The sequence below is a fragment of the Channa argus genome, chromosome 7 (genome assembly GCF_033026475.1).
Source record: "Channa argus isolate prfri chromosome 7, Channa argus male v1.0, whole genome shotgun sequence".
Lineage (NCBI taxonomy): Eukaryota > Metazoa > Chordata > Actinopteri > Anabantiformes > Channidae > Channa > Channa argus.
Genome location: NC_090203.1, coordinates 12,792,921 through 12,812,343, shown reverse-complemented (window position 1 = coordinate 12,812,343; position 19,423 = coordinate 12,792,921). Strand labels below are relative to the sequence as shown.

The 19,423-nt window shown below is 39.8% G+C and overlaps 1 protein-coding gene across 4 annotated transcripts in view; it reads left to right on the top strand.

Moving 5' to 3' along the window:
• The window catches only part of galnt1 (UDP-N-acetyl-alpha-D-galactosamine:polypeptide N-acetylgalactosaminyltransferase 1), a 32,183-nt gene extending 14,244 nt beyond the window's left edge, over positions 1-17,939 (top strand). For 3 of the 4 annotated variants that reach the window (XM_067509422.1, XM_067509421.1, XM_067509423.1), the window contains 12 exons: positions 3,691-3,830; positions 3,919-4,087; positions 7,832-7,998; positions 8,551-8,678; positions 8,776-8,855; positions 9,267-9,437; positions 12,403-12,520; positions 12,845-13,025; positions 14,249-14,388; positions 14,470-14,568; positions 14,718-14,852; positions 15,694-17,939. In XM_067509422.1, the coding sequence (XP_067365523.1) occupies positions 3,692-3,830; positions 3,919-4,087; positions 7,832-7,998; positions 8,551-8,678; positions 8,776-8,855; positions 9,267-9,437; positions 12,403-12,520; positions 12,845-13,025; positions 14,249-14,388; positions 14,470-14,568; positions 14,718-14,852; positions 15,694-15,840 (1,674 nt within the window). In that variant the 5' untranslated portion in view covers position 3,691 and the 3' untranslated portion in view covers positions 15,841-17,939. Of the gene's footprint in view, positions 1-3,690; positions 3,831-3,918; positions 4,088-5,086; positions 5,195-7,831; positions 7,999-8,550; positions 8,679-8,775; positions 8,856-9,266; positions 9,438-12,402; positions 12,521-12,844; positions 13,026-14,248; positions 14,389-14,469; positions 14,569-14,717; positions 14,853-15,693 lie in introns of those variants that run through there. The other variant, XM_067509424.1, reaches the window with a different exon arrangement.
• The last annotated feature ends 1,484 nt before the right edge of the window (positions 17,940-19,423 follow it).

Below are 19,423 nucleotides of genomic sequence, written 5' to 3'. Positions count from 1 at the left end.
AAATCCTGTAATACAGAAATATGTATTCCCTGCATTCATATTGTGTACATCATATGCATAAAGTATACTTTCTCTTTTTGCTCCGTCATTTTCTGTCCCAGTCCTCATCTCACTGTCCTTCCTCTATGGGACAAGTCTGTGCTCTGCAGTCAAGGTTGTGACCTGAAAATGAAGTGACCCCTGCCTTTTGTACCTCAACTACTCCATGGAGAGCAATGGAGATGGGGCTTCGGGCCACCTTGTTCTGTATTAATTCCCTAATATTAGCCTGAGCCTTGTTCTGCTCCAGTTGAGCGAGGCATTGCCACTGTTCAGAAAATCACTACTCTTATCAGCGTTGTCTTGGAAACTGTTGAGCTTATCAAGCCCACATTGACCTAAAGACAGCTCGCACACTTGAAGATCATCATCTCTGGTTTTTCTCATTGAAGATGCTTAAAAGAGCAAGATGAATTTTACACTCTCGTTTATAGTGAAGAATGTGGTTAGAAGAAAAGAAATCTGTTTTATAAAGACTAAACAAATTAGAGGGTAGATAGAGAGTAAGTAAATAAACAATGTTAGCAGTTTATTATATGAATTAGCCTCACAAATTTTGATTAGTAACACACTAATTCTCCTCTCTCATTGGCACTCACTCACATAAATACCATCTCCCTCTTCGCCTCCCTCTTAATTTTCTTTATGCATATAAACATTTCCCCAAAAGGGAGGCTCCATGTTCTCAGTCGTAAATTGTGAAGAGAAGCTCTGGATTCTCTTGCTCCCTCTGATTCTTTCCAAGTGGTTTTGAGAAATGATGGTTGTGAAAACTCTAAAGGGGAAATTAATCCTGTGAAGAAGGGGAGAGGATGGGACACGTAGAGACACAGAGAAGGATGTGAAGGGGAAAATTGTGTTCTCATAGGGAAGTAGTGATGGCAACAGCTCTTGAAAGAAGACATGACTAAGAGATGAATAGGGGAGTGGGGGTGGGGAAAATGAGTGAGATGCCCAGGATGGAGATGTAAAAGAAAAATGAGGGAACGTGATATGTTAATGGATTAGCAAGAGAGCACAGAGATGGAGATGTGGAGAATTATGTGTCTGTTTAATGTCATAGAGAGCCAGACTGTTTAAAAGAGACTTCAAAGAGGCTAGCACCCAACATAAAACAAACTGACACACGCTCACGTACAGGCTACACACAGAGAGAAGCAGGGCCCGAGGCTGCCGTTAGCTCAGAGTAGACCTGAGGTGTCCTCTGCCATGCCTGATTAGAAATACCTTGACTGGAGGGGCAGGGCTGAGAGAAAGCGATGGGAAAGTGTGGGTGCGTGCACACGTGAAAAGTCAATATATTATGTATATAAATATTCTCTGCTGGTGCTTGGAGCACTGCTGTCTGGCTTCTCACATTTGCTGTGATCAAATAGCATTAAGGAAAACCAGTTGACACCCTCTGACAGCATTTTGATATGACTTTATGAACAATAGCAAATGTGTCCCTCTCTGTGCACTATTTAGTGTACGAGTTAGCTGTGTTTATGTACCAGGAAAGGTGAAAAGTGAGACATATCCAAGTTTCTGCTATTTCTGTTATCAGGTTGTGTCTGGTTACTGCGTGGAGGTCAAGTGATACTGGTACACTCCAGCAGCAGTCAGACAAACAGAAAGGAGAGAGTTTGAAAAGCGAGGACAGAATTGTAAGCTTCCTGCTGGTCCTGGAATTTCAAGAATTCTGAGAGGAAAGATAGGCCATTGGATGAATTCTGATACCGTATCTTGGACAGTATTTTTCTAAAGCATTACCTTACAGGAATATACTAGACTTTTGTCTTTCTGTAGTTGTGCAAGAGCAAGATTAAGAACTATGAAGTGCTATGTGTTGTGTTGTCGTGTGTGAGAGAGAGAGAACCATACAGCAGTCAATAGTATGAACATGTCGGTTTGACAAGAGTCAAGATGGTGAGAGTACTGTACACCATAGTAGTGAATCTATAAATATATGTATATAAAAAAAAATTTATTTATTAAATTTTTTTTACACTGCAAAGGAACTTATTTCTGGTTCAGTGTTTCCCCTACAATAGTAGTACAGTCACCACATGAAGGGATCAGAGAGCTGTTCTTGTTGCACCAAACTTCACTCCAAGTCCTACTCAACTTGCGTTTTGCATAAAGAATGAGAAGCATGCATTACCTAGAGATAGACGTTGACTTATTACAGGCCTTATGATATGTCTACTGCGGTCTGAAATATCAGAATATCCATGTACAAGTTTCAGTTTGTTGGCCTCATAAATGTAAAACTAAGTTGTAAATTGAAAAATGTTAAATGTATTTTTATTATAATTCAGTTTTTTGATAAGCAATCTTTATGAAAATAGGAAAGTTATACATTGTCTTTCAATAATTATGTAATCCTGATTAGTAGGAATATTCAGTTGTATGTGCCACAAGCAGCCGGTTAAGAAGAGGAACAACCCAAAGTTGCTTAATTGAGTCCCCCAGTGGGTGGGGTACCTCATATGAAGTGCACTTTCTGCACTTTCTCCAGACCTGAATGCCATAGAAAACCTATAAGATCAGCTTAGTCGTCGTGTAGAGGGTCTTATCCCTGCACCCCAGAACCTCAATCACCTAAGGGCAAATGGAGTTAAATGCCATGCCTCTCCAGACAATAGGTCGACTTGTGAACAGCATGAGACATCGTTGTCAAGCTAGCGGAACTGAAGTCAAGTGCACTGTACTGTCAGGACACTGACGTGTTTTGGCTTTGCAGACAAAAGTCTGATCAAAGAAACACTTTTAGGGACCAGAGAGATCTTCACTATATTTTTCTGCTGTTAATATGATTTCTGCAACCAGAATCCTATCAGGTGGAATTTAGAAATGCTTCTCTGCAGTTGCAGGCTCTGTGGCTGCTAAGCTAAGCTAGCTATGCACGAACACCTTTTTTTTTTCTTCCCAGGGGCATGAGAGAAATCACCGTGGCCTAATTAATTTTCTCCCTTCTGCTTGTGTTGCTGCAACCTGAGGGATCATTGAGGCAGAGAATCGGCCAAACAGAGGAGGGACGGTGCTGGAGTAGAGAAGGAAAGGGGAGCAGAGGAATTTTAATGTGGATCTGTCTGTCTCTCAGTGCCTAGTAAAGAAAAGCAATTACTATCACAGCTCTCCCCCTCTGCTCTGCTGTGTGTGACCACACTTTGGCACACAGGGATTTACTATGTTAAATCTACAAAAAGTAGATGCGTTGATACAGTAGATTTTGTTTGTTTAAATGTTACTTTGTAAATATCAACCCAAATAACACAAATGACGCTGTTCATTTTTCTTATAATGGTGTCTCCGACCTTACTGAAAATCTTCTAAAATGTGCTCATACTGTAGATTTACTATTTTTCTAATGTGGAGTGTGACTAAAAAAATCCAACGATGTGCATTGCCTATTTTGAGGCTCTTTCACAATGTGGAGGTGCCTATTTGGAAAGGTATAGATAACAGCCAAAAGACAGAGTATAAGTGGCATCCACACAGGCAAAAGGATGTAGATGTGTTGAGAAGATACTCAGAAGCAAAAATTTGAGGGGGAAAAAGGGGGACCTGAGAAGAGCTGAGGAGTGATCTGTGATTTTGTGTGCAGCGCTCATCACCTCAGCTAGAACGTTAATATTTCTCTCTCCATTTCTTTTACCACTTGTTTAGGATGCGGAGGTTTGCCTACTGTAAGGTGGTGTTGGCCACCTCTCTGGTGTGGGTGATGCTGGACATGTTCATTCTGCTCTACTTCAGTGAGTGCAACAAATGTGATAACATAAAGGAGAGAGGGCTGCCTGGCAGACAAGGTTGGTGAATATTGTCAGTTAATGATGGAAACACTCTTACATCTTCCAGCATCTACTGATTAATTGTATGTTTGTGCATCCACTGCAGATGCCTTGGTCAGGCCGCGGGATGGGCCTGGGGAAGGGGGCAAGCCTGTGGTGATCCCAAAAGAGAACCAGGAGAAGATGAAGGAGATGTTTAAGATCAACCAGTTCAACCTCATGGCCTCTGAGATGATTGCTCTCAATCGTTCACTGCCTGACGTCCGCTTGGAAGGGTGAGAGGCCTCCCTACAGTTAATCATCTGTTCTTTCACTTACTCCACTCATAAAGTCCTACTTAAATGGCTGTCAGTGGTTGCCACAGTGCACATTGTAGATCAACCTTAAGCTATTTATCTGGCCTGAAACCTATGCACTACCCGCTTTTGTGCTCTAAAGGTTAATTATGAAAACGGTATGTAGGAAAGCAAGGTTATACATTGAGGTAGAGATGATAACGTCAACAACAATATTTAGGATAATATTGTATCAATCAGTATGTTTATAACCTAAAATACACTACATACAGTGTAGAGAATAAAACAAAGATCAATGGCTTTTGGCTTGGAGGGGTCTCCACATATATCTCCAAATATTCACAGAGACAAAAGAGTAACAAAAAAATTCAAGAGCCTGAAAATGTAAAGAATTTTAAACCCATCACATGGGTCACCTGTGTTATAGATTTAGACCTTTTTTAGACTAGTCAATCAAAATATTTAGTGCTTGTATCCTTCTCTTTAGTCATCTATTAGTTATTTAGGTCCCCTAAAAAGTGCATGACCTCAAAATTAGTTCATAGTAATGCTTTTTTTGTTGGTCATTTTTCATGGCCAGTTTTCCTCTAATACCAATAAAGTTCATGATCTGTGAAACAAAACGTTTTCAACAGTCCCGACTTACTGCCTTTCCAATAAGCTCCATGCACTTTTTTTCTCCATACATAATAGCCCATTGGCTCTCAATGAAGATTTTTTTACTTTTACATTTCAACAGGAAATACATCACATAAAGGAAGTAATGATACCATTTCATGAGACCTTGAAGATAACAGCACTTGTAAACTTGTGATCTACCACGGCTTTCACTTTTACGAAGATGTGATGGAAATCACCCTCAAACACAGTGAACAGAAATTATGATAATTAAAATAGTAGACAGTTTGTTTCTACCTCTGTTATTTTGCTGTAGTAATTCTAGGTTATTTGTGTCCTTTTCTATAATGAGGAATTTAGTGTTCTGCTTAAGTGTCTGTCAGTACCATTGGCTTCAAGTTGACTTCAGGCAGGCAGAGAGAGGCAGACAGGCGTGCATCCAGCCAGCCGTCTGGAAGAAGTGTCAAGGTTAGTTTAAGCACATGGAAACCAGCTCGGCCTCTCATCCACCTTTTTCTCTCTTCGGGAAAAAGGAACATGCACAGATCAGCAATGAAGGTTTTTAAAGAGACAGAAAGACTGACTGACAGACAGAAGGCTGATAGGCAGGGGCACATGCACACTGGATAGACAGGAAAGAAAGAGGACATTGATCCGTGAAATGGGTTTTAGTCTTTGAACGAGAGTTGATTACTAGGTATGTTTTCCTTTAGCCTTCCCCCGTCTATCTGCTTTTTCAATTAGGAGATAAGGCAGAGTCAATATCACGCCTGTGTGTGTAGGCCTGTGTATTTTTGTTTGCGGGTGGGAGGGTGTGTGGATCAGAAGAGAATGAATTCATCATTGTCAAGCAGGTCGCCATTAGGTAAAACTTTGAACTCACTTATGATTCATTTCATTATCATGAGAAATGCATTTGTTCAGTGCTTTAAAAACGACCACATTACCACACCTTTCAGAAAACCTTTTTTCCTTTTCTACATCCTGACTTAAACATTTTTCATGCCTCTGTTAAGCCCTGTGATTTTATATATACTGACTGTTGCGACCACACCCCTTGGGATAAAAACATTCTGAAAAATGCATTTTTTGTGAACAATATATAAAGTGTGTGGGGGGGGTGCATGTAGCAAGAGTGACAGTGCTTAATCAGAAGCATCCTAACTATTCCCACGATCCTCTGGTTGAAAAAAACTGACCATAATTCATTACCCTGTTTGGCTGTTGCCAATTGTTGCTCTACTTTAAAAAATCTACGTCATGTGACACACTGGTGTGTGGGTGTGTCAGCATATGTTGGTTTGGTGAAAACACAAAGATCTTGTTTTTCATCGAGCTACACAGCAAAGATTGAGGCTGGACAGTCTTTAGTGTTTACAGTACTTTGTGTTTGTGAAACGAGAGAAAGAATTAATGAAATGTATAAAACTTGAAGGGCGTCTCTGTTTTTACAATGAATCATCTTGTGTGCTCATCAGCCTCCCTTCCTTCTAGAGAACAGGAGCATGGTCACCACAGTCTGAGAATCAATGTGTGTTATTTAAGATGCTCCAGAGACAGCTGCAGCATGGAGTATGTTCTTAACCTCCTCTCCCCCAATGCTGTTGCAATTCTTTTGAAAGAATCAACAGCAGAGCGAGGAAGTATTAAAGTGTTGTAAAAGATCATTGGGGTGGGAACTTTTGAAAGTTGAGGTTGTCAGAGAGAACGTCAGGGGCTGTCAGTTTGGGTTGTTTCTTTTGAGAAAGCCCTTTGATTGTGAGGTAGATTTCAGAGAGCTTGGGTGCAGGTATCATGGCAGGATATTGCTTTCTTGACGTAATTTGCTCTCGTTTTTTTTTATAAAACATTTTTTAAAAGGAACATTTGACATTTATTTGGCATTAGATGAGTCAAATCAATCTCTGAAATGTGTGTTACTCTGAATACTTAAAACATTCTTTCGTAGCAGGAAATGAAGTGGTAATTTTCTTATTGAGATGAATATGAAAAACTCATATGTCTCAAGAAAAGGTTGATACATGTGACAATTTGTCTTGCCTTGTTCGAATAGCCTTGTACTTTTTTTTGAAACACTATTAATTATTTAGAAATGTTTAAAAAATTTTCCCTGAGTGTAGCTATGTAGTATGCAAACACATACGTGCAATATAGAAGTATACTTTTATCGATACCATGTGAACTACACAAACTTTGTGTTTAATGAGCTAAAACACTGCAAAATAACAAATATGATAATTCTGTCATTCCTCAAGAACAACTTGGGATACTGGAACTATTTCAATAGGTCCTAGTTTTTACTTCACATAAATCCGTCTTCTCTTGTCTCCCCAGTCATGCCTGCTCTCTTCTGTAAGACACGTCATTTTCTGTCTCCCAACGAGAGTTTGATGTTTGTGCTTCATACTGCTATGATAAGGACTCACACTCTAAATAGCATCTTATTTAACTGTCATCTTGCTTACTCACTATTTGTTTGTGTGTGCGTGTGTGTGTGTGTGTGTGTGTGTGAGAGAGAGAGAGACAGAGATTGTGAACGTGCTTTTGTCTGTCTAAATTTTTGTGTTACGCTTGGTTGCCTAAACATTATTTACCCTTAGTATTCTTTGTATGAATTCAATAAAAATATTATTTTTCTCGGGTCCATAACTGATTAATCTGATTAACTCAGTGATTTCATAACTCAGTAATGCAGTTTAATTGAGGTTTAAGTCCCAGCTACTTCGCTCTTGTTTAGCTTTTTCTTGTATAGACTCACTTCAGCTGCAGCTCTGTCTGTAGCAGTCTCTTACAATCAGACAGAGGTTGGATTGTGATGTCTCTACTAGCGTTTTCTCTTTTCTCCCTGTTTCTCTGTCAGTTCAGCTTTGTCTGTGTTCAAAGCCTACAGCTTAATTTTTTGCACGTCTTTGTCTAACCATGTCTTTGTTGGGTTTTGATATGTTTTACACAATACTTGCTACACATTGCGAAATTTGTTGTTTTGATTTCAGTTTCCGAACAATTATATGTATTATTGTAGTAAGGATTTTGTATAATTTTAGAATGAGGCCTGTTTTGTGCCATTAAATATTTGATTCTGATTGTTTTGTATTTTCTCCGTAGATGCAAAAACAAGTTATACCCCGATAATCTTCCTCGTACCAGTGTGGTAATAGTATTTCACAATGAGGCCTGGACCACGCTACTGAGAACTGTCCATTCTGTCATTGACCGCTCTCCACATACTCTACTAGAGGAGATAGTCCTGGTGGATGATGCCAGTGAGAGAGGTATATAGATACTCACTCTAACACACACTGCAGATAATTCCTTCAGTGCCTCTTATTTGAGGCTTAGCCTATTTTTTTAGTGCTGTGGTATGATTTGACTGGTTTGTGCGTGTGGCTGTGCACCTTCCACCCTTTGCAATGCTGTTAATCCCTGTTTGGGAGAGATTAGGTCTTTAATTCACCAGCCGCAGGGATTACACTCTGTTATAACCATCAAACCCCCCACCCCCCCAGCCCAGTTCACCACCACACAGCACCATTTCACCCTATAGGACTTCAGGATTGTGTGTGTGTGTGTGTGTGTGTGTGTGTGTGTGTGTGTGTGTGAAGGGAAGAAGGGGAGCTCTCTGCAGGTAGGGGGATGTCAGCAGACATGCTAAAGGCAGTTGCACACAAGCACACATTTACCTCTGATCTCTGCTGCTACAAAATGTGTAAACCTGAATTGTAGATACCAGATTCCAATTCAGCGTCTGTTGTGTTGTATTTGCTTTTGACATAAATGTGTATTGATTTACATTTAATTCATTTATGTCTTACCTTTCTATTCAGATTTCCTAAAGCGTCCATTGGAGCAATATATCAAAAAACTTGAAGTTCCTGTCAGAGTAGTGAGGATGGAGCAGCGATCAGGACTTATTCGTGCTCGTCTTAAAGGAGCATCCATTTCCACTGGCCAGGTGTGTGTGTCTTTGTCTGTGTGTATGTGCGCGAGCGTGTGGATGTTCCATTTACCATATGGTATGTTCATTGCTGTGTTTGTCTTCTTGTTTCTAGGTTATAACCTTTCTGGATGCTCATTGTGAATGCACAACAGGTTGGCTAGAGCCTCTCCTGGCCCGTATCAAGCATGACAAGTAAGACACACAAATACACAAAAGATGCAAGTGCGCGCACACACCATTGGCAAGCACAAAAAATCAATAAACTTGTTAAACCTCCAGATTTATTTGATTCTTAATTACTCATTTGTTGTTTAATGCTTCCCACAAGTAGGTACTCCCCTCTCACACTCTGACACACACACATACGCGCAAAACACATGCAACACTCACAAAAATGTTACAGAGGTGTAATGAATAATTAGTGATTACTGTGGAGAAGTTCCAGCATGGCCCATTGTTAAAAATATTTAGGTCTGGAACACCCACACTTTACAAATGAGCACTTGGATGTTCATCAATCACAACTCAGGTTATAAACAGCAGACTAATCTACTGTGCGTGTTTATGTGTGTGTTAAAGTGTTTGTGTTACTGTTTTCTGTAGAAGAACTGTGGTATGCCCCATCATCGATGTGATCAGTGATGATACGTTCGAGTATATGGCAGGATCCGACATGACATACGGAGGCTTCAACTGGAAGCTCAACTTCCGCTGGTATCCTGTACCCCAGAGAGAGATGGACCGCCGCAAAGGAGACCGCACACTACCTGTGAGGTTAGTGATCTTGCAGGATGAACCTTCAGCATCACTATCTGGGATTGACTTGCATTATCTAATTGTCCTTAAGCAAATTGTTCAGTCTCTGCCAGCTCCAGGGCTACTGTTGTGCTGCTGACCTGTGACCTCCCTCCTAGGACAAGAAAGAAAAGATAATTTCCCTGCGAGAGCAACAATAAGGCATTAAGATCATAACAGATGAGTTTGATACTACAATCAGTCAAATAGATTTATTTTTTCTCATTAATCTGCACTCAGAACCCCATAATGAAAAAATAAAAACAGATTTTGGAATTGTCTGTAAATGTATTATTATTTAAAAGAAAAAAAACTGAAATATCAAATTGACCGCTCTGAGCGCTCTGTTTCTATGTGGAGATGGGACTAAGTTCCAGAGGGAAAACCATCACTACAGCCCTCCACCAATATGGGCTTCATGGCAGAGTGGATAGATGGAAGCACCTCCTCAGTCCAAACACATGAACGCCTGCGTAGAGTTTGCAAAAATGGACCTGAGGACTAAGGGTTGCTGGTCTGATGAAACCAAGATTTAACTGTTTGTCCTTAATTTCAAATGTTATGTCGGGAGGAAACCAGGCACTGCTCATCACCTGCCCAAAACAATCCCTACAGTGAAGCATGGTGGTGGTGATACATCATGCTGGGGTGTTTTTTAGCAGCAGGGACTGGGAGCCTGGTCAGGTTTGAGGGAAAGCTGAATAGAGTACCACAATAAATTTCTCAATGAAAACATATTCCACAGTGCTCAGGACCAATCCTAAGCACAGAGCCAAGACAACACAAGAGTGGCTTAGGGACAACTCTGTGAATGTCCTTGAGTGACCCAGCCAGAGCCCTGTCTTGAACCCTATTGAACATCTCTGGAGAGACCTGAAAATGGCTGTCCACCGACGGTTCCCATCCAACCTGACTGACCTTTAGAGGATTTGCAAAGAATAATGGCAGAAAATCCTCCAGTGGAGGTGTTCAAAGTTTGTTGTGTCATAGCCAAAAATACTTGAGGCTGTAAAAGCTGATCAAGATGATTTAACAAAGTACTGAGCAAAAGGTCTAAATACTGTTTTCACTTTGTCATTATGGGGTACTAAGTATAGGTTAAAAGGTAAAAATGAGTTTGAACGATTGTAGTATCAGGCTGCAACATAAGAAAAATGGAAAAAAGGATGTCTGAAACTTTCTGAATGTACTGTATATCCTGTGAGCTTCAACATTACTGACAGGCATTGAGAATTGTTGTGCATAGAAAAAACTTACTTTGCTGTTTGGTTTTCAGCAAAAAACACATAGTTTTGAAGGCAGGAATAATAAATAATTTAGGTTTGTGAACTTTCCCCATGTAGGTAAAGTCACCACTCTTATTGAAAAATTCCTTATATCACTTCTCTAACTGTGGAGGTAAAATCAAGAGCTTATTTCAGCCTGTCTGTCATCTCTCTTTCCTGCTCTTGTTTCTAAGCATTCTTGACACCATTATTCAAGGTCTCACACATAATATATCTTATGTAACTCTCTGTGCCCCTGTTTTCAGTTGTTTTTCACATTTATGCATGACACAATTATTCAAAGGGTGTCTTGTGAGTGACCTAAAAAAGTAAAACGTCAGACAGTAGTGTCAGGGCAGGCAATTAAAGAACCACTTTAAAATAATTATTTACATAAAGCTTATCCTATCCTATCTATAAAACCTATTGTGCATGAGCAACAAGGAGTTTAGAATGAAGCTTGTGTAATGGTATTCTGTAAAGTCTGTTTAGATAACAGAGGAGAGAAGAAGCAAGTGTCAGTAAAGCACACTGATCTCAATTTTTATTGTTAAATCGTTGATAATATGATTATGACACATGAGCTCTTCATTGGTCAATGCTCACCCCGAGAAGCCTCAAAAAGGATGTTTCAGGAGGAAACCTCAACAGCTAAAGTGGTTGTTATGGTCTCCCTCGTAATTTACAGTACAGTGCAAAATTCTGAGGTAAGTTGGAAAATTTTTCTTTATAGGTACTGGACAGAAAAAAACACAATTATCTGAAGTCTTGTGACAAATCCTCTGAACATATTAAACATCCCTGTTCCAGTTAGCTCCACTAAGTCTTCCAGACAAAAAGTGCAAAGAATTTACTGCAAGACTGTAGAAATTAATTACAGTTTCTATTTCTTTATTGTTGTGTCTCTGTCTATTTCAGTGTCTTTGTGTTGCTTTAGGAAATAAACAGTGTTTTATGTGGTAAACACATTGTTAAGGTAATAGCTTTAATTAGAGATGCTTTTTTGTTACACTATACATGTCAAAGAGAAATTGTAGGTTTTATCTGTTCTACTGTCATATGTTTGAGTCTCATAAAAATAGTAATTTACTTGTAAGCTAAAAGGTTGATATGATTATTGTAAAAAGAAAAATGCTCATCTGTTATTAATATTGCCTTAATTCATGCATTGGTTCATTATTTCTGATTGTTAACAACACAGATGTTGTTTAACAAGTATTTGTTGTTCTCTGTTTCTGGATTGCTTTGTGTTTCCCTTTGTCAGCTAAATACTGCAAGCAAACCGTTACTCTCAGGATATGTTTTCATCTGTTTGTTTATGTTTTACTTTACTATGTTATTGTGTGTTGGTAAGTGAACCTAGATGTTAAGCAAAAGCAAAAACAGACTGTAAAGGAAAATAATCCTGGTTTGTAAATGGAGGAAACTGTTCCTCAGGGGTGAGAAATGGGGGGAAGTCCATTAAATGCTGACATAACCATCCCAACAACAGAATTGAACAAAAAAACAGAAAATGAAAAAACAGGAAGACGACTAAGAACAGGGGGTGACAGCAGTGAAATATAAAACTGATGCGATCTGTAGATACTGCGTGACCTTTAGAAAGCAGGCCTTTAGTGAATTAAGTGGCATTGACTCACCTCACCCTTAATTTACCCTGCTCGCCGGTTTCTCCCCAGAACTCCCACTATGGCAGGTGGATTGTTCTCCATAGACAGAGACTATTTCCAGGAGATTGGCACATATGACGCAGGCATGGACATCTGGGGTGGAGAGAACCTGGAAATCTCTTTCAGAGTGAGTGAACACACCCGCTGCCAATTAACTAGACTGCATTTTTCCATTCACTTGCAGGAATTCATTAAGCAGTAACTGGCAGGGTTCAGACCCTTACATGTTAAGTTGACTGCTCAACTCAATTGTTGAGTCAATTAATTGTCAGATGTCATCCTGATATGCTCTCAGTCAAACCTATTCAGACTGTCCCAACACAGACGAGATCCATCCCCGTCATTACCTCCCAGCAGAGTTCACTGATTAGCCTTTGCTCACTCAGCGATCAGGCTTTACAGTAATTCTATTCTATACAGTTCACTTGACGTGTGTGTTGGCCTTTAACAGATCTGGCAGTGTGGTGGGACTCTAGAAATTGTCACATGCTCTCACGTGGGTCACGTGTTCAGAAAGGCAACACCCTACACATTCCCTGGGGGAACAGGACAGATCATAAACAAAAACAACCGACGCCTGGCAGAAGTGTGGATGGATGAATTTAAAAACTTCTTCTACATCATCTCTCCTGGTGAGTTAGACTGTGTGTGAGTGTGTTTGTGCTCATAAAAGTATCCATGTACTGTATGTGCTTGTGTGTGGAGGTTGCAGGTGTGCTCTGTCTATTAACCTAGTGGCAGTGATAAAAAATTGGTGAACCAGCAGTGCAAGACTATGGGGGCGGAAAGTAATTTCATGCTATGAAGCATCTTTTAACAAACAAACACACACACGCAGAGGCAAAGAGGAGGTAATCAAAAGCAAAGCAAAACTCCCCTACACAAAGAAATATTTGTAGATGTGATGCACCTTGTGAATTTGTCACTTTCATTTTAGACCTTCCCATATAGACATATTGACAGGACTGTATACAGGCAAATGAAGGTAACAGTTAACCATCTGCATGAGGTGTCTTTACAGTAACACTAGAGAATGCAGCCTCATTGTTGGCCTGAATCGTTCTTTTTCATGTCATTATTTGGTGTGACATTCTGTTCATGTTTGCAGTTTTTTGTTTGTTTTGTTAATTTTTTTTTCAGGGCGTTCAACACACCAATGCACCAGCAATGATGTACAGTTTACACAGAAGAGGCTAGTGATGGTGGTGGCTGACAGTTGTTAACTTAATTTACACCTCACTTCCAAAACAATGCAAAACAAAAGCAAAACTTGAACTTTGAGCTCCCCTATATTATTGTTACATGTAACTGATTTGCAAATGGCATAACTTTACATTTATTTCATTTAAAAAAAATATTCTCTCATGTTGGAACCAGTCCATACAACATGTAAGAGTTCCTGTTTCCCGCTCTTCAGGAACAGAGCAATTATTATATTGCAGTTCACTGAGTGCTGAAAAAGAAGTGGATTATTTTGCCCCTATTTCAAAATATTTAGACTGACAAAACTACAAACTAAACATTCAGTGAAATCTTTTCGAGCGGTCATGAATCCGCTCTGTAAGTTTAACAATGACTGCATACTCAACAAATAGCTTTTTGTTGTAGCCCTTCAGCTTTAATACTTGACCATCAGACAGTTGAACTCTGTGTTTTACTTACATTGTGTTTGTGTGCTTCAGACTAATGTTTGTAATGCTTGTTCTACTTTTCAGGTGACACGCCGCACATAATGGTTGTATAGGAAAACAAACAAACAGCCATTCAATAAACCTAGAACTCCATAAATTCAAGTGTTGGTGCTATTTATGTCATCTTCGTGTTTCTGTGTGTGTGTGTGTGTGTGTGTCACCAGGTGTGACCAAAGTGGACTATGGCGACATCACGTCTCGTACAGCTCTGAGACAAAAGCTTCAGTGTAAACCCTTCAGTTGGTACTTGGAGAACATCTACCCTGACTCTCAGATCCCCAGGCACTATTACTCTTTGGGAGAGGTACAGCGTCTAAATCAGACATCTGCTTTTTGCTTAGGTAGCTTTGTTTCTTACTGTGATGTTCGTGTGTGTCCGGCTCAGATCCGTAATGTGGAGACCAATCAGTGTCTGGACAACATGGCTCGCAAGGAGAATGAGAAGGTCGGCATTTTTAACTGCCACGGCATGGGAGGCAACCAGGTAACAGAGGACTGAGACAGAGCAAAAAACATAAATCCATGTATACCAAGTGACTTTGCGGTGAATGTGTGAAAGAGAGAAGGGGTAGGAACAATCTAAGGAATATTACTTTTTTTACAAAATCTTGGAACTGTATATGTGTACTGCAGGTTTTTTCCTACACAGCCAATAAGGAGATCAGGACGGACGACTTATGTCTAGATGTGTCTAAGCTAAACGGACCCGTCATGATGCTCAAGTGCCACCATCTGAAAGGCAACCAGCTCTGGGAGTACGACCCTGTGGTAAGTGGGGGAAAAAATGCTATAAATGTTTAAACCCTGTAAATGCTTCTGTTCTGAATGCTCATCATAAATATTCAAGATATGCATCCAGTCATTAAAAGTCATGAGAACTTAACAAAAAAAAAATAGGTAGGTGCAGATTATCCAAGTACATTTACGTGCTCATTTTTGTAAAATGTGGAGTTTTTTTGTCGAGTTTTTAATAGTTTCTTGATAAATAAAAGGCAACAAAGGTGAACACCCAGATTTTTTTACAGAAAATAATAAGCCCAATGTTTCCCAGTAACAGCACATTTTTCAGCCCAACTGTCATTTTAGTCAGGGGGATATTTATTGTCAGCTATAGAGCTATATATACTGGGTTGGGTAATGTGTCAACCCAAACCAGTCACTCTATCTGTGGTTGTGTTGGGTAATTGGCTCTCACGCTGACAGCCAAAATAAATTGTGCCTCAAAATGTAAGTCTTACAAAAAAAGACAATATTGAAATAAAGCCCTTGTGTAAGGATGTACTATTCAAGTGAAGATGTATTTAAATACAGTCATGTGCAAAAGTTTATTATTTTGAAAATCAATATAATTTTAGGCACAATTGGCTTTTATGAATGTTTCTTCATTAGAACAAGAAGAACATTCGCACTAGCTGAATGTGCAATGTTATTATGTTAGGCTTATGGTTACGTTTGCATTCCTGAACACTGAAGCTGCATGTTTGAGATGCAAACTTAACCCTAAACCTCTACATTCAGCTAGTGCAAGTTATCAGAAGTAACAAAAATGGTAAAGGAGTGTACAGTCTGGTTTGCACACACACACCTTTAATGTTTCTCCTCTGTGCAGAAGCTGACTCTGGTCCACGTCAACAGCAACCAGTGTTTGGACAAAGCCAGCGAGGAGGACAGCCAGGTGCCCAGCGTCAGAGACTGTACACACTTGCGCTCCCAACAGTGGCTGCTCCGCAACGTCACATTACCAGAGGTCTTCTGACCACACACTACACACTCACAAACACGCTCACTCACACACACCCACACACACACACACAGCAGCCCACAGTAACCAATCGGGGGAGCGAACTTGTTTATTAGATTTGGGGACCAGGAAAGGAAAGACGTCCCATGAGGAGATTTAAGAAGAGGGGGACAGATTGGACGGTACTACCTCTGCCCAGAGATCAGAGACAGGAGTGTGTTTGACCCTCCTTAGAGCGAGAAGAGAGGAAAGACTCTCTAGGAGACAATGGCTGTTTTTTGTTTGTTTTGTTTTTTCATTTTTTGTTTCTTTAAAGAGATTTTACCATGGACAGAGACTTGCCCCTGTGTGTGAATATAAGACTGGCTGATGAAGTGGACGCTCTGCTCTCACAGCTACTCTGGACAAAGTAATCCACCCCTCAACTTATCACTTAAGTTTACTGACTGCCTCTTATGAGAGTGTGCACTTATTTGTGTGTGAGTGCTGTGTGTGGGTGTACACTCTGAGATGAATGTATACTTTGAAAAGGAGGTTAAATTCCTTGTTAATTTCTCTTTTTTTTTTAAATTTAATTTTATAATGGATTTTGAAAATGAACTGGTGAACTATTACGAAGAAGCGTGTGAAGAGAGTGTTTGTATGTGTGAGACTCATGGTGTCCAAGCCCCTCCTCCAGTCTTGCAGCAGTGTATGTCTCCCTCTGGTGTTGCTCATCAGAACTTCATCCCACAGACTGAAGCCTCCTCCCTGAGGAATTTCCTGAGGGACTGCACAAAAAAACTACTAAAAAAAACAAAAACAAGAGGACCGAACAGGAGGACCTGACATCTGCCATCAGCAGAGACCTAGAGATAGAGAAAACTAATGTTTCATATATCTTGAGATTTCTATGTGCAGTTTTTACATGAATTTGTCTGATTGTAGAGTCCTGTGAGAGTGCCACAGAGCACTAACCCTAGTCTCTCCCATAGTCTGTCTGTCTCTGGTGTCTATAAGATGTTTTAACATAGAGCTAACACACAAAAATGATTCTGCATATGTAACTGATGTTCACTGCCTAATGTAGTGTTAAACCATAGGGAACTGTCCCTTCAGACACTACGTAGTCACACACACACATGCACATCCTTTATACAAATAGGAAAAAGGTGACAGAAGCCTGAAACTTTAATCCATTTTGTCATCTACTTCTCAATGACCTCTTACAAAACAATACACTCCAAGGGCTTCTTTCCTCCAGTGGAGTGTCTGAATGAATGTGCCTGTATGGGTGGAAGTGAGTGTCTTCAGTACTAATCCCAGTCCAACAGCTCCCTGTTTACTAGAGCAGACCGTTCTCAGATTCCTCACCGTTGGACAACCAAGAGCTTGTAGCGTAGACTGACGACAGATCGGCGGGCTCCGGCTTCCACTGTACTGAACAAGAAAAAAAAGCTGCTTTTATTTTGTAAACAGCGCCAAGTCTCCGCACTCTCCTGGAAACATATCTACAGTTGGTAAGCATGCCTGGAAAATATTTGTTAGAATACTAAAGAGACATTGCTGAGGTGTCAGTCAGCTACAGACTAAAACTTAAAGGGAGTGAAAGTGTCAAAGTTTGGATTTTAAAAAGCACAGCAGCAGCAGCAGACAACATATCTTAAACCATTATTACATTCAAATGCTCATTTGTAGTATTTTTCTATTCATATCTAAGTGAACCAGACAGGTAGTATCATTTCAACCATCATGCTTTTATTCTTTTATTATATCACTCCTGCAGCTGCAAGTCAGGGCAGGAGTCCTAAAGGTTTTAACCATTTCATCTTTCTCCAGTGGAGGAAGGGTTTAAACATAGTCACTGGTTCATCTTTGTTGTGGACACGGTATCGAGAGGAGGCCACTGACTTGTTTGTCATGTCTGAGAGAGTGTGTGGTGAAGAAGTGAACTTTTTTTTTGTTTGTTTTTTGTTTTTTACTGTGAGACGGAGAGGAAGTGTATCAATTGTCCTGATTTAGATTTTTTGTTTGTGTGTTTGTTTTGAAGGGGGAGGTTAACTGACATGTCCAGGCTTCCACACTGAGCTGATCCAAATGTAGAAAATAAAGGAGACAAAGTTTACAGAACAGTACTTGGAGTTTTTTTGCCTCTTTTGTCCTCACGCTTACTTGTGATATACACTTTCTCTTCGGTCAGTAACTGTGTACGAAGGTCACTGACATATGTGGTTAATTATTTCACAAAATGCGATGAATTATTTTAGTGTTTGGCTTAACTGATACTGATTTCTTTAAGGCAATATCAATATTTGAGAGCATAAAAATATTAAGTCAGTTTGAAATGATAATCAGGTTTATTTTTTTGTTAGTTTTAAATCACACATTTTCTATATCCATGTTAACTACCCTGTCATGTTCACAAATTGAGAATTTAATGCTGCCAGTAGTAAATCAGTGGTAAAATCATAAATCTCTTGAGCACTAGTGTTTAAAGTGCTTTGTTTAGTGTGATCTAGTTGAAACCTTGAGAACAAATGAGTAGGTCGACCTGGTCGCTTTTTTTCTGTCAGCAGCGGTTTTTCTCAGTAATGAACTGTCAAGCTCAGTCTTTAAGGAAGCATAGACAAGAAGTGCACAGAAAAGTTTGGCTTCAGCTTCATCACGTCGAGGCAAAAGTCTGTCATCGAGGACGGTGCACTGCAGTCAAAATCTCTAAAGTTGCCAGGTTAGTGCACCCTTTCTGAACTGATTGTCTGTTATAGCACATGTTTATTAGTATTCAGTATGATGATAAGCTGGATACTTTATACAGTAGTTAATGAATCTATGGAACCAAATCTGTGTTGACATTTTTTGTTGGCAGATGTATACTGATCCATATATCTACCACAAGCTAATTTCAACTAATTTATTGACCGGAGTTATTGGTCTGGCTCTGTTTTATCTGTAGGGAAGGAAGAGAATGTACACTTTGACCCATGGTTGTTAAAAAGATTACTCTCTCATCTCCCCACAGTGAGAAGCAAATTTCTGCATACTTTGAGTCCAGACAAACAAATCTTGTGGGGACTTCGGGGACAGCAGAGCAGTGTGAAGGTAATGGAGTGAGGCAGCTGATTCAGTATATGTTTTGTGGATAGTGGATTATTCAGACTCATTGACTGGATCTGTTGAATATTCATTTGTCAAGAAGATATATTAGTGCTTTGCATAAAGATTTTTAATATTACATGTTGCTGCATGAAGAGCGTCTCCTGAACAGTAAATTAGGTAATTTTTTTTTTTTTTTGGCTAACATGTCTGCATTTAAGATTACCAACTATTCCATCTGATAAAAATCCAATGTACTCTGAATAACTCAAAGCATTCAGACGCCTTCACTTTCACACTTTGTGTTGTATATCTCATTTATATCTCAATGGTTTTCAACCCTGGTCCTCAGTGACGCAACCCACCGATGACCACATGGTGCTAAAACACTTTGCAATTCACTTTGTCTTCCCCCAACTCCATCCTCATCGGACATGGTATTTTTCAGCTCCTGATTGACTGAACACAGCTGATCCAGGTAATCTGCAGTGGGTCAACTGGCAAAACTGGAATCTCTGTCTACAAA